General features: G+C 40.6%; 1 protein-coding gene across 1 annotated transcript in view; it reads left to right on the plus strand.

Annotated features, from left to right (window-relative positions):
• NIPBL (NIPBL cohesin loading factor) overlaps window positions 1–14,118 on the plus strand; it is a 287,177-nt gene extending 273,059 nt beyond the window's left edge. The window contains exons 46-47 of the mRNA XM_082258716.1: window positions 10,888–11,073; window positions 13,377–14,118. Coding sequence (XP_082114842.1) covers window positions 10,888–11,073; window positions 13,377–13,739 — 549 coding nt within the window. The 3' untranslated portion in view covers window positions 13,740–14,118. The remainder of the gene's footprint in view (window positions 1–10,887; window positions 11,074–13,376) is intronic.
• The last annotated feature ends 1,724 nt before the right edge of the window (window positions 14,119–15,842 follow it).

Raw genomic sequence — 15,842 nt, forward strand, 5'->3', positions numbered from 1 at the left:
CCTTATCCCCTCAGGGTGTTCTAGCCGCTCACCTTAAAGACTAAGGGTAAAAAGCCTTATCACTAATCCAGGGGGCTCCTCTCCAATTATATGCCGTACTCCACTAGGGTCAGATATCTGGGCTGCTGCGGATGATTTGGCTCCCTCTCCCTCTCCAGACTCTCCACAGTCACAATGGCTCTCAAAACAGAATACTCAAAATAGTGCAGTATGTCTGGATAACGGGTACTTTATTAAAATATCATTAAAACTACTCACATTTGCTGAGTACACAAAGCGCAAAAAGGATAGCGTCGGAGTGGGATCGCAGTCCTCACTTCCGCGATGTGCGTCACTTCCGGTCCGAACGTTCGGTCGGTCGTGTCTGCAGCGACCATTTCCAGATGGACAAGACAGGCGGTGGTGCAGGCCTATTCCATCAAGGGTCAGGTTCCTTTGTTCCCTGGTAAGGCGCATTCTAAACGGGCGCTTAGTGCCTCCTGGGCCTTCCGCCATCAAGTGTTAGTGGTGCAGGTTGGCAAGGCGGCCACTTGGTCTGTGCACACTTTAAATTTTATAAAATGTGCTAGCATCTACGGATGCTGCTTTTGGTCACAACGTTTTGCAGGCCGCTGTTTGAGAGAATTAATCCTCTGAGAGTGTATGTTGTTGTTTTTTTTTTTTTTTCTTTCAGGTGAGCTACAGTTGTTCCTGGTTGAGCTCCATATTACCTGGTTGGCTAGGTTTAGCCTTTTGGTAATTTCTTTCTGCTGTGGATTTCGCATAGGGTGCTTTCTACTGAGCACTTTTCTGGGGCATTGCCTCTGTATTTTCCAGTGTTATTGAAGACTCCGTTTGAGTTGGGCTTTATGGACCAAATTAGCAAGTTATATGCTGACTCTAAACTCAGAGGCCAATATACCTTCCCATGTAGATTCTGTACTTGATCTGCTCTTGGTCTCTGAGCAATTAGCCAGCGAGTCTCTGATTCTGATTTAGTCCGATCCTCCTCAGACAAGCTTGAAATCAGTTTGGCTCCTATTGAAGCAGAGTGCACAATTCTGAAACGATATTACCAGCTGTGTTGGTTCTGCCAGTATTATTCCTAGTCTTGGCGCCTTTAAAGCTCAAGACTTTCTCAGTGCAACTACTTTTACAAGTTTTACGGTCTGTTACCACTGACTCCCCTTATCTTCATCTCTTGCTTTGCTAAATCCTCACTGACTGGTCAAAATCCCTTAAAAGGGTTCTTGCCACTGCTGTGTTTGATCCCTTGATCATAAAACATTTGGAGCAATTGGTTGTAGCTTTCAATTATTAATACGTTAATACTGCCTGCTATCTCACCTTTGCCATTGGGTCTCCTGCTTTGCTTTCCTTTGGGGACCCTACACTATCATTTAGTAGTCCTTCCCATCAGCCTTTTCTCTTCACCTTGGATGGTCACCATGGTCCTGGTCCCAATACTAACCCTGATGCGCTCTTGTGACATCCCCATTGTGGGATATTTAGGTGATCTCCTATTAAGGGAACATTTGGCGTGGACTCTGTCAGATAGCTTGATTTTGAAACTTCAGAAATAGTAATTTGAATTAACAGAAGAATCTGGCTCAGTCCTAGCCACCGCACATGCCAGAGTGTTTCTACTATAGGAGAAACTTCAGGCTCTCCAATTTTAATCGAGCTCTCCAGTCCAGGAGTAGTCTCTCTCCACTTTTGCACGAGTCTTAGGTCTGATGGTAGCCTTTTTCGAGGCAGTTCCATTTGTCCAGTTTGATTCTAAACCTTTAAAATGCATTATTCTCATTCTAAGTTAGACCAGTATCTGGACTAGACAATTTGTTTGACACTGAGGACCAGGTTGTCCCTGGATTGGTAGCTCTAGAAACTGAAGTTATTTCTTTCTGTATTTTGGAAGATCCTCAGAATTAATGCTAGCCTGTTAGGCCAGGGTTGAGTCCTTTGGCACCCTGTCTGTCTATGCAGGGGACTTGGTTACCAGAGATGTCTTGTCTCCAGATTACCATCCTGGAAGGTCGAGTGGTAGGGCATCGTTGGATTATTCTGCTGGATGGTCATGCTATCTGAAATTGGTTGGACAATGCCACGGCGATAGCATACATCAGTCATCACAGAGGAGCTAGAAGTCTCACCGCAGCAAGTGAGGTAGAACGGATTTTGTAGTGGACAAAACTTCATGTTCCACCCTTGTCCGCAGTTTAAATTCTAGGTGTAGTTAAATGGCAGGCAGACTTCCTCAGCTAGCAATGTCTGGTCTCCAGATACAGTGATCTTCTAATTGAAGCAGTGGATGCTCTCATGACTACATGGGATCATTACACTCTGATCTATGCCTTTCCTCCCCATAATTTACTTCCTCCTCTGTTTTGCAGGCTTAAGATGGAGGGCATTCCGGTGGGCTGTCGGACCCCCTGGATCTTCTGTCTCAGAGACCTCATTCACCATCCTGCTTCTTCACTGCTGACTTTAATGATGTGGCTGTAAAAGCCCAGGTTGTGAGAGACAAGGGAATCTCTGAATAGATGATTCCTACAATGTAAAAAGCTCAAATGTCCACCACCTGCAAGGTTTATTATACCCGATGAAAGGCATACATCACTTTGTGATTCTCAGGCTTCCATTATAGGACTTTCTGTGTGGGACCAATCGTCGTCGTGTACAGGCAGTCTCCAATATAGTTTTCTTCATTCCCCTGTGACTCCATGGGATCAGAATCTGGTTTTCTCTATGCTTTAGAAATATCCATTTAAACCCATTACAGCCATTCCTCTCTATTCTTGCCCCCAAGGTGTGGTATTCCTTGCAGCTATCACATCTGCAAGGCAAGAGTGTGAACCTGCAGCCTTATCCAGCGAGGAACTTTTTCTGGTAGGGACTTGGTGGTTCTAAAGCCCAGGACTTCCTTCTTTGCTTAGGTAATTTCTTCCTTTCACCTCAACAAGAACATAATTCTTCCTCGTCTGGCTCCAGTTTTCAGAAGGAAATGTACTCCCATTGTCTGCATGGGTGAGAGGCTGACCGCAGTGTCCCTACAGGGGGGGGGGGGGGGGGTGAGCCCATCCCCATGTCAGAACACAATAGAATAATTGGGGTGATCGCTGTAGTACAGTGGCTCCTTGTAAGCTGTCAGTGTTTTTTTTTTTTGTTCAGCCCTGCTGGGTTGAACAAACAAAAACTACTAATGTGTATGGGGCTTTAGTCTTCTGTTCACAAGTTCTGCCAGGTGGACTTTTCAGCCTCATCTGATGCCCGCTTCGGATATGAGGCCCTTCTGGTGGCTCTTTAAACTGCTCATAGTCCCACGTTTTCTGTTGTATTCTTGGGCTTGTTGCTGCTTATTTGCTGTGTTGCCCAACTCTGTTGGGCTGCGTGTGAACATCTGAAAGTGAGATACTAAATCTTTATACTTGTATAATTCTTTTCTTGAAGGACACAGGTGCCCCCTGTCTGTTTTTAATCGTAATCTCAGTACTGCTTGCAACAAAACGGAGGCATGCAGTTAATGGAAAGGGTTGTCCTGAATTAGCCTTTAGTTTGCCAGTATTCATTCCTTATTGCAGCAGATCATTACAGTAAGAACTGCCAACTGTGTACTACTAGCAACTTCAAATACTGGTTCATAGTTACGTGATCTTTATGTGATCCACTAGTTTCTATTGTAACAATCGTTTCCTGCTTTTAGCAATGTCGGGTGCTTTTTGAAAGTCCAATCCCCACTGCATTGTGAGCACTGGGACCTAGAGGTGGTCTCCTTTTCCCCTTTGATAACCAATGACACCAGGAGTTCTTCAAATTTTAAATGTTTGAATTATAAATGGCACCAAAATATTGGTTGTAAACAGTAAGATCATTAGAGAAGCTAAAAACTTTGGCCGCTCAAAGCGGACTTATGTTGGTGCCTGTGTAAGGCCCCCACAGTCCTTTTATACTTCTCCAGTGATTCCCTAAAGCGCCTTATTGCAGCTGATGCAAAATATCTTGTGCTGCAGGGCTATGGGGAAGGAAGTACAGTATGTGACTTCTATAATGTGCTTCTCAGGCCAAGTTCCCATGCCACTAGGCTTCTGTCATAATCCAACAACAAAAGACTAGTGAATGCGCATACCTTCATAAACCCCTTTAGTTCATAGATGTAAAAGTCATTCACAATAGGACTGCACAATAACAATGGCACTGCTGCTCTCCAAGACACCCACTGGGCAGGGAAAAGGATCTGCAATAAAACAAGGAAGAGCAAGCGCAAGCCACCCTAGTTAAATCCTGTTTGTCAGAAAATAAAAAACACAATTCGATAAGCTCACATTATTCCATTAAAATGAGGCATAAAACAGATATAGCTGTTCCTCCATAATGGCGGCTGTAAGATGCGGAGATAGAAAATGTCCAATGAGGCTCACAGACAGCTGGAACACCCTGCAACCAACATTAATTAATTTATAGGGAAAGCCCAACCCCTCTCCTGGCTGGATCTTTAGGAGGCCATGTACAGAGAGGGTGACAAGCATACTTAAAACAAGGAGGGTAACTGCAACCATGTAAATAATTGATAGAAATAAAATAATATTAAAACCTTAAGAAAATATTTTACTAAAGGTTTTCAGATTCAAAATTATGTCCATAAAGGCTATGCATACACACTTTGAAGACAGGGTAATATGTGATCTGTTTCCTCATGGCACCAATGCTACAACTGGAATTCTTACAATGATTTGTGTGCGATATCCCACCTGACCACCAAACCTGGATGATGGTGCCTTGATATAGGAATCACCCACACCCATCCTGTATAGAGCTTACAATGTATTGGAATATATTTGAGAGTGGGGGAAGGGATGCCTTAACCACCGGAGGATTTTGCTGTCCTACGTCCAGGCCACTTTTTGCGATTCGGCACTGTGCGACTGACAATTGCGCAGTCATACAACGCCGTACCCAAACGAAATTGACGTCCTTTTTTTCCCACAAACAGAGCTTTCTTTTGGTGGTATTTGATCACCTGTCCGATTTTGATTTTTTGCGATATTAATAAAAAAAGCGACAGTTTTGAAAAAATAACAATATTTTTCTACTTTGACAGTTAAATATCCAATATATTCCATTTTTGTCATATATTTAGGCCAAAATGTATTTTGCTACATGTCTTTGACAAAAAAATTCTCAATGAGCTTATTTTTAACCGCTTTAAGACCGGAAGATTTTACCCCATTCCTGACCCGGCCATATTTTGCGATTCGGCACTGCGTTACTTTAACCGACAATTGCGCGGTCGTGCGATGCTGTACCCAAATTAAATTTATGTCCTTTTTTCCCCCCACAAATAGAGCTTTCTTTTGGTGGTATTTGATCCCCTGTGCGATTTTTACTTTTTGAGCTATAAACAAAAAAAATAGCGACAATTTTGAAAAAAATAACATTTTTTTTATATGAAATTCCCCCCCCCCCCCCAAAAAAAATGTAAAAATCAAAATTTTTTAACATTTTAGGCCAATTTGTTTCTGCTACATATTTTTGGTAAAAAAAATCGCAATAAGCGTGTTTTGATTGGTGTGCGCAAAAGTTATCGCAGCTACTAACTATGGGGACATTTTTGTCATTTTTTTTTTTTTTTTAACTAGTAATGGGGGCGATCTGCGATTTTTTTTTTTTTTTTTGCGGGATTGCGGCGGACAGATCAGACCCTTGACTTAGATTTTTGACACTTTTGGGGGTACCAGTGACATTACTACAGTAATCAGTGCTATAAATAAGCACTGTTACTGTAAAAATGACACTGGCAGGGAAAGGGTTAACTTTATTGGCGAGGGAGGGGTTAATGTATTCCTGGTGCTTACTAACGTGTGTGGGGGGAGGGGAATGTGTGACACAGGCACAGATCGCAGGTTCAGCTATGCTGAATCCTGCAATCTGTCACTTTGTCACTTAGGAGATCCGCCCGCTTTGTTTACACAAGCGGGCGGATCTCCACACTCGATCCCCTACGATCGGGGAAGAGCGGCGTTGATCACCGCCGCTCCTCCCCTGGCCCTACTCCCGCTGTGACTGAATACAGCGGGAGCGAGCCTCCGGCGGTGTGCGCGCCGCCCACAAGGGGAGGAGTAATATTTGAAGGTTGACTTTTTTTGTATTAAAAACTTTTTTTTTTTATTGGTCGGATGAAATATGCTAATTTTTTGAGATAGGAATTTTGGTTTTTCATGAGCTGTATGCCAAAATCATCAATATTAAAACAATAAAAGGCTTGCACTACTTCAGTTGTGTGTAATGAATCTAAAATATATGAAAGTCTAATGTTTATCAGTACATTACAGAAAATAATGAACTTTAACACAATATGCTAATTTTTTGAGAGGGACCTGTACATGGGTATATAGCCTCAATTTCAAATAGCTCCAAACCTTCTCTACTGCCGCCATGTACTTGAGCAAAATTTCTGGGCACACTATGCTTATTCATTTTATGCTCTTTGAAGCGCCTGTGTTCTCCAAACCTAGTGCGCACAGTCCACCCTACATACAATAGCCCACAAGGGCACCTCAAAACATAGATGACAAATTGAGTACTGCAGCTTATAAACTGTCTAATTGCTTGTTTCAAGACGGTGCATTGTTTCTGGATGGCCCTTTTTATGGCCCAATGTTTGTTGTTAAATTTAGTGATAAAAAGAGAATCCTTATGTCCATCTGATCTTTCATCCTTTTTACTTAAACTTTTACCTAAACCATCACGATAACAATCAACTGCTTTTTGAATGTGTTCTCTCTTATACCCTTTTTTGAGGATTTTTTGAGCCAGCACTTCTACCATAAAAAAACTTGTTATAAAGGATATTTCCTTTCCACTTAGGGTCGTGACAGCTTTTTCAATTGGAATTACTAGTCGTCTCCTTGAAATGTTTTTTTTTTTAGAAATGATCCTACCCTCGTTGTCCCAAGTCAACACTAGATCCAAGAAAACTAGGGGAAGGATAGTCACTACAAATGTAAATTTTATCCTTTACGGATTGGAATTACAATAGGTAAAAAAGCTAGTGACTGTCTCTATTGGGCTATCCCAAATAAAAAATACATCAATGTAGCGCCCATAATAGACTAAATGCTTGACAAAGGGGCTACGGGACCAGATATATTTTTCCTCACTACACCATAAATAAATTGGCATGGCACCAAATGGGCACCCATGGCTGTGCCAGCTAGCTGTTTATAATAAGACCCATTGAATTTAAAATAGTTATTTTCTAGGGAAATTTTTTTACACTGACAAATTCAGATTGAGATGGATGGATGTAGTCAACCTCTGATAGTGTTCCACTGCATGCAGTCCGCCTTCATGGGTAATGGAGGTGTGGAGCGAGCATACATCTAGTGACAGTCATAATTAACTAGATTCCCACCTATAATTTTCTAAGTTCTCCAATACATGGGAAGAAGCCCTAATATAGGCCAGTGAGGCTGTCACCAATGGCTGCAGAAAGATGTTCACATACTGGAATAGCTTTCTGGTAATGCTGTCTGTACTCAGTACTATAGGCCTCCCTGATAGACATGTACGCTCACTAATGGACCTTGCGGATATGGTAATAGTAAGGTGTTTTAAAGAAGTTGATAAAAAAGTTTTTAGGATTTTTGTTAAAACTCCCCTCTCTTGTAGGCATAACTAACCAACCCTGACATCTCTGATTTATATACTGGGAATGGATCTTTGCTCAAAATCTCATAGGTGGCTCAATCGGATTGCAGCCTATTGGCCTCCCATAGATTTCTATTTTGGACAACTATCCAATCCCCTTTATCGGCCAAACTAATAACCACATTGTGGTTTTTCTTCAGATCTTCTAAGACTGATTTTTTCAGATGGTATCCAATTACCCCCACAAATCTTCCCTTTGGGTTTAGCACGCAGTTTCTTAAAGTCTGCACACACCATAGCATAGAAAGTTTTAATAAATTCATCAGCCAGGTTTGGTGGCCAGGTGGGATATCACACATCGGTCATTGTAGGAATTCCTGCTCTAGCATTGGTACTATGTGTAAATAAATCGCCCATTACCCTGTTTTCAAAGTGTGTATCCATAGAATTTTTAATCAGAAATCCTTTTTAAGTATTACATTTTATTAAGTTTTTATTAATGATATTTTGTTTCTATTCTTTATACGGTTGCCAGTGCCCTACCTGTTTTAAGTATGCTTGCAACTTATTCTGTACATGGCCTCTTTAGGATCCAGGCCAGGGGAGGGATCAGGCTTTCCCTATTATAGGTTAGTTGCAGGGTGGGCGTTACATGACAAAGGAGGCCATGCCTCCAAAGTGAGTCATCCTGGTAACCGTGACATCAGTTCCTTGCTGGTTGCTTGGGTTCTTGTATTACAGAGGTCCGGCACATAGGGCAGCTTTGAGTCAGCTTCGGCGGCTCTTGGCTTGTTTCAGCTGTCATTGAGCCTTACTGCATCTTACACAGCAGCCATTATGGAGAAACGGCTCTTTCTGTTTTATGCCTCACATTCATTAAATCATGAGAGTGTATTTGTGTTTTAGAACTTATGGCAAATAAACAGGATTACACTAGGGCAGCTTGTGCTCTCTCTCCCTTGTTTTATTGCAGATCCTCTAGTCTTCTGTCCCAGGTATTTAGGAAACTTTGGAAAGTGTTGCTGATGGAGAAAGTATTGGCAGAGGAGCACTACAGTGGTGTGGGTCAGGGAGCAACTTTCACAAACAGACAATGGAGTTCATTTTCTAAAAGGAGTATAGCATGTTCATTTTGTAAGGGGAATTTTCACTTAGTTTAGTAAATCTGAATAAATTTCACCGTGAAAAGAATATTGCATGGAAAATTAGAAGGAAAAAAAAATACAGGAATAGTTTGTGCATAATTTGTCGGTTAAAGTTGGCACCGCTGCTTTGGTGTTAATTTCATTAACAGGTGCACTAGATGGGCAACAGTGAGACAACCTCCAAAACAGGAATGGTTTTACAGGTGGAGGCCACTGACATTTTTTTTCCTTCTCTTTTCTGATGTTTTTTTTACTAGTTTTGCAATTGGCTAGGGTCATTGTCGCTACTGTTAGCATGAGGCGATACCTGGACTTTATAGAGGTTGTGTACAGGCAGTCCAGACTTCTCTAGAATGGCACATCAATTTGTGCCTTTGCCAGGTTTGCTGTGTCTCCCAGCACAGTCTCAAGAGCATGGAGGAGATTCCAGGAGACAGGCAGTTACTCTAGGAGAGCTGCACAGGGCCGTAAAAGGTCCTCAACCCATCAGCAGGACTAGTATCTGCTCCCTTGTGCAAGGAGGAACAGGACAAGCACTGCCAGAGCTCTACAAAATGACCTCCTGCAGGCCAGTCGTGTGGGCTGTCTCTGACCAAACAATCAGAAACAGTCTTCATGATGGTGGTCCAAGGGCCTGACTTCCTCTAGTGGGCCCTGTGCTTACTGCCCAGCACCGTGGCATTTGCCATTAAACACCAGATTTGGCAGATCTGCCACTGGCGCCCTGTGCTTTTCACAGATGAGAGCAGGTTCACCCTGAGCACATGTCACAGACGTGAAAGGGTCTGGAGAAGCCATTTAGAAACGTTATGCTGCCTGTAACCTCGTTCTGCATGACCGGTTTGGTGGTGGGTCAGTGATGGTCTGGTAAGGCATATCCAAGGAGGGACACAGTCCTCTACAGGCTAGACAATGGCACCCTAACTGCTATTAGGTATCTAGATGAAATCCTTGGACCCATTGTCAAACTCAATGCTGGTGTAGTGGGTCCTGGGTTCCTCCTGGTGCACAACAATGCCCGGGCCTCATGCGGCAAGAGTATGCAGCCAGTTTCTGAAGAATGAAGGGATTGATATTGTTGAATGGCCCCACGCTCTCCTGACCTAAATCCAATAGAGCACCTCTGGGACATTGCTTCGGTCCATCCAACGCCACCAGGTTGCACCTCAGTCTGTTCAGGAGCTCAGTAATGCCCTGGTCCACATCTGGGAGGAAATACCCCAAGACACCATCCGTCGTCTCATTAGGAGCATGCCCCGTCAGGCATGCATGCATACAAACTACTGAGTACCATTTTGAGTTGCTGCAATGAAATTTCAGCAAAATGGACTAGCCTGCTGCATAACTTTTTCACTTTAATTTTCGGAGTGTCTTTGAATTCAGCCCTCTGTAGGTTGATCATTTTTCATTTCCATCAAACGATGTGTCGTCATTTCATTCGAACACATTACCCAGTCAATACCAGTATAGATATTCAGCATGATATTTTTTCCCCATTGAGATGTGATTTGTTTTCAAAGTGTTCCTTTAATTTTTTTGAACAGTGTATATTTTCTGAAAGCAAAGGCATTGAATATAATGGTGGTGGTTGCAATTTTTGTCCCACAAAATTAGTGTAACTATTTATCAAACCCATATTTTCAGTATAAAAAAAAAAAACGCCAAAGATGAGGTTGTTTGAACGAAATAGATACTTCACGTAACCGATCAAAGGACTTGAAACCCAGTGGGGTATATATGGGACATAAACATTTAATACCTTTGGAGTACCACTGCTGTATATCGGGGATAGTATTTAGTTCTGCTGTTGGGGGAATTTATTGCCATCGTATAGAAGACTGTTTCAAAGCCTGTTCTTCCACAGATGTAACCCATACACCAGTGGCAAGAAAAAGGGTTCATGGATGGATTGATCTAACATATTCTATGAAGTGTTTATTTAGTTGATTAGACCACAACATATAGCATAGTTTTCTGATTCCTCCTGCTGCTGATCTGCAATTCTTAGCTGATAAAAGCACAAGCTCAGCATAGAAACCTTTTTCATTTGTTTCCTTCTGGTGGTGTTGTTTTGCGTTCTTATGTCAGGTCTTCTTTGCTCTCATCCTTGTTCTAGTTCAAGCTGTTAATGGAACACTTAGACCCTGATGAAGAAGAGGAGGAAGGTGAGGTCTCAGCAAGCACAGATGCCCGAAATAAAGCCATTACCAATTTGCTTGGGGGTAACAGCCCTAAAAATAATGTTGCGGAGACAGAGGAAGAAGAAAGTGAGGGAGAGGAGAAAGCTGGTGGCACATCAGGGGTAAGTAGCCATATAATAATATATCTCCTAACTGATATAGGCTATTGCTGTTTAATACTATGGTTACCTGCATCTAGAGTAGCTGGCTATTTTGTGTATAGTAGTGATTGTCCAGATATGGGCTTGTTCACAAGATGGCTAACTTCTCTGTAAGTAACTCGGGTTCCTTAATGATCCTTCTTTTTTTTTTTTACATTTTTGTAAAGACTATCTGATCCCTGTAGCCACCATTGTTATGCAAAGCTCTAGTAAAAGGTGAAGGTTTGCTTCTGACTGGTGGTTGTGGTGCCTCAGTTACTAAATCTGTACTCAAGTGGTAACCCAAAACTTTGTTGCTTGTCTTGCTGGAACAAAATTAATGATAGATTAGTGGGCTGTAATATTTACCCAGTGTATGTGGTCGTGTTATCTGCTGATGAGGATACAATGGTTCACATTTTGCTTATCCCATTCAGTAGAAATGTCCAAATATCTAAGCCTTCAGACACGATGAGCACTAAAGAGACTTTGGAGCTTCATCTTTAATTAAAGGCAAAAAGTTCAGCCCTTTAATTATGATGTGTTTTTCCATCGCAGGAAGACATTTTAGCATTATTTTAACATTTGAGTACAGTTCCACATTGAATAATTGCTATTGTTGCTGGAGTTTGCACCTATGTGCATCCTTCTGATGTGAATGTGTCGTACTGATGTGTAGTATCACCATATAATAATTGTATAACCTGTAATGCTGGGTTGAGGATTTGCATGCAGAAAATTTACTTGGATTAGTTCAAGCCCTTTGGGATGCCTTGCTGCTCTGTATTCTGAGTGTATGAGTCTCGGTCTTTAAGAAAACAAACCCTTGCTCTTTCCGCTTTGTCCTTCCTACCTCTTGGTCTGTTGCTAGCTTCTTACCTCCTAAGCTATAAGCCTCCTTGCTCCTCTGCCAACAGCTGCCTGAAAGACCCTTTTGTGTTTTCTCCCTACTAATTGTAGTTTGTTGTATGCATGGTCAATGGACAAGGCTTACATTTACTTCCAAATTACCTCTTACCTGGCTCTTCGTGATTAGTTTGAAGCCTCTGTTGCTAGGTCAGTCTCTTGGCTGGGTATTCTAACAACAGAGGCTGTTGTTCAAACACTTCCCTTGCCACAGCACTGATCAGAATCTAGATTGGGGACTAAAATCCATTTTTTTTTTTTTTTTTTCAAATTGTTGATCGGCCACTGGTTTTTCTTTTTTTCCATAGTGTATTCCTTATATTTTAAAGGAATGCCTTCATTGATTACAAGAACAGCCTGTTCCATACCATCGCTTTAGACTTTAGTATTCTGTGCCATGATTATGTTAGGGTTTATGAGAGCTTTCGTGGTTACGTTATTGCAAGCCATATAAAATGTTCTTGGGCTAAGAGGAATAAAACTCTTAACTTCACGTGATTGGCTATTCCGAAGCTCCCATTAGCTTAACATTAATTTAATTTGTGCTGGAGGGATGTCGATCACACAGCAGTGACCTACTTTCCTATAGCACCCAGCATTTTGCCTTCAATGCATCAGGTGTAATGTATTATCAGTATGTAAATGTCCTGTTTTAAAAGCAATGACTGGGTTTTTTTGTTTTTTGTTTTTTTTTGGTTTTTTTTCCCCTAACTGAACTGGGAATTTTGTATTAAGGTTTCCATCTAGTCAAGGGAAAAAAAAAAAAACCTGATGTATATTTTCTGTGCCTGTGTTTTATTAGGAGTGACATGTGATTTCTAATTGTTTGGTCCCTGTGCTGTGGTCCTTTTTTTTTTAAAGTCAGGAGTATTTGAATACATTTTGCTGTGGGGGTAAGAAGCGATTCCATAGCTAGACTTAACCTTTTATACATCTTTTTTTGTAGAAAGGGTTTAGCGGAAAAGGCAAAAAAAAACGTAGACATTGAGATTTATCCAAAGTAAAAGGTAATTTTAATTTAGATTTCCTCTTTTTCTATTCTGTCCCTATTTCTTGCTATATATATATATATATATAAATATTTATATCTAATTTTTTGTAACACGTTTATAGATTTTAATTTTGTATGCAATTGCAGTAAAACTTGGTAAAACGCACGTGTTAAGACCTGACGCTCCTTCGGCACTGGTGGTTAAGGTTAAACTGCATCTCGCGGGTTGGATGGTGTCTGTGTGGGCTGTCTCACCGTGGTGCCAGGGGTTTACGACTTTTAGATGTTTTTTTTTTTGTTTTGGTTTTTGTTCCGATGATGATGGCGTTGCAGCTAAACAAAACCTTTCCTCTTTCTTTTTTCCGTTGCCACACCCTCTCTGCCGCAGTTAAGAAAATCAAAAAGATTATCAGACTCTTCAGACGTGGCAGCGCAGATGAATGAAACAGTCGATGCCCAGGATGTCATTGCAATTTGTAGTCCGAAGTACAAAGACCGACCACAAATTGCAAAAGTTGTTCAAAAAACCAGCCACGGATTCCGTGTTCAGTGGATGGCGGGTTCCTACAGTGGCACTTGGGCTGAGGCCAAACGCCGTGATGGACGAAAGCTTGTGCCTTGGGTCGATAATATCAAAGAGTCGGACATCATTTACAAAAAAATTGCTCTAACGAGCGGAAATAAGCTGACTAATAAAGTAGTTCAGACTTTACGATCGCTGTATGCAGCCAAGGACGGAACTTCCAGCTAATAATATGTTTGTATATTTGCAGCCAAATTTACAGGAGAGCAGACAAAAAACTTGAAATATCAACATTCTGGCAAAAATTTAAAGAAAGAAACAAGAATTAAAAAATCAATTTTATCGAGCGTTAAGGATGGAGCTTAGCCGCCTGAAGGAAATGTTTGGTAAACATTGTTGTGGGAGCTTCCTTCGCTGTTGTACAGCAGAAACTTCTCAGTACATTTTTACTCCCACTGTATTATAGTTTAACAAAAATTTGTTTATATCTTGAAAAATACTTTCTGTTTAAAAAAAAACAAACCAACAAAAAAAATTTAAAAAATAAACAAGTGAATGTTGAAAATTAGTCTGTTAATGTTCTTAATAAAGTGTTCTTGGAGTTTAACCTAGCAGCGGATGGCTTTCTTTAGTTTAGCCCGGTTTCAAGGGAAGTATCAAATTTTATTTGATTTTTTTTTGTTTGTTTTTATTTTTATTTTTTTTTCTCCAAGGCTGTAAAATGGCAGAATTTCCAGACGTATATAATTTATTCTGTTGGGGTTAAAAAAAAGCATGCAGTATCTATGACCTATCTGCAGGAGTTGTTTTTTTATTTTTACTTTTTGTTTTTACTTTTATTTTATTTTATTTTTTTTTGTAAATGTAGATTTTGATGTATAAGGTCACCCTGAAAATAATACACGAAAAGGGATCCCGAGAATACCTGCTGGCGACAATACTGCAATAAATTTTTTTACTTCTTTGTTACCTGTCTGTTTCCATTTGAATTTCTTAAATGTAAAGCTGTTTTAAGAACCAATTATATTATTTTGCAGTCTTTTATGTAAAAGTTACGTTTTTGGACGCAAGACATAAAATATTGTTTATACATTTTGTATAGCCTGAAAATAACCGGTATCTTTATTTTCATCCCTTTTAAAGGGCATAGACACGATTTAACTCCCGATTTTATTGTATCTTGAAATATTTAGTGTTAACTATATGATTTAGCACTGTGCCAAACGCCTTTTCAAGAATGTTTGATATAAAAAGAAACTAGTTTATTCCTTGTATGTTTGAATTTCTTTCATTTTTTGATCACACAGAATGTCATTGATGAAAACTTTCTGAGTGGAAAAAAAAATGATCTGGTGGTTTTGTTTGCAGATTCTGAGTTCAGGGGGGGAAATCACCTATACTTTTGTAAAAAAAAAAATTAAAAATAAAAACTGGAAACAAAATCACCCAGCAAAAGGATAGACTTGCCTCTTTCTTTGTCTTCTATTCGTGGAGTCTTCGCTTTCTTCAAGAGCAAAGCCACCCAAAGAGTTTTCATATTTGGCACACTTCCAGGAGTGTCAGATGCCTGTGTCCAATCACTGTGATTCCACCTACCGACACTTTATTAATATGCACCGTAGATATAGGAGCCGATGAATAAAGCCACACTATGTGGCAGGAAAATGCAGGCATATGACAGATTCTTTGGACAACTTTGCTCTTGAAAGGGCCAGGCTAATGCAAAAACTAAGTTGTAAAGTCTGTTCTTTTGAAGATTGTTTTTGTTTCCCCTTTTCTATCACCAACAGTTTATTTGAAATGAGGAGGAGTTTAAAAATAACAATTACACTTATGGCATTTTCCTTGGTAAGTTCTAAAATGTATACACGGGTTACTGTTTTACGTCATGCCTCTACACGTATTGTGTGCATTTGGCCCTGTTATGTTTTCCATCATTGGGTCCAAATGGATCGGGTCAGTGGCTGCAAGTTTGTAGATTCTAGTAAAGTGTGATCTGATTACTGGTTATAAATGTACATATTCTCATGTGTGGTAATGAGTTGTGGGTAAATAACCAAAGGAATGAGGTTTTAGATACTTCTAGACTTAAATCTCCACTGTTGGCTGAGTCCTTTAGGGGCCCAGGAACATCCTGTAACTGAGCCACTGCTACTTCTATTTGCAAGACGCCTATTGGTGTGTGTTGGAAAGTACAGCCCTTGACGGTATGGGATTTTAGCATTTTTATTTCTTAATCTGGAGTAGAACCAGTACACATAGAATATAAAGTAGCACCTGCAGAACACTGTTTTAAAGCACTACAGTTATATGCTTTGTAAAGATTCACTA

This window comes from Pelophylax lessonae (assembly GCF_965119305.1).
Source record: "Pelophylax lessonae genome assembly, chromosome: 1".
NCBI classification, from domain to species: Eukaryota; Metazoa; Chordata; class Amphibia; order Anura; family Ranidae; genus Pelophylax; species Pelophylax lessonae.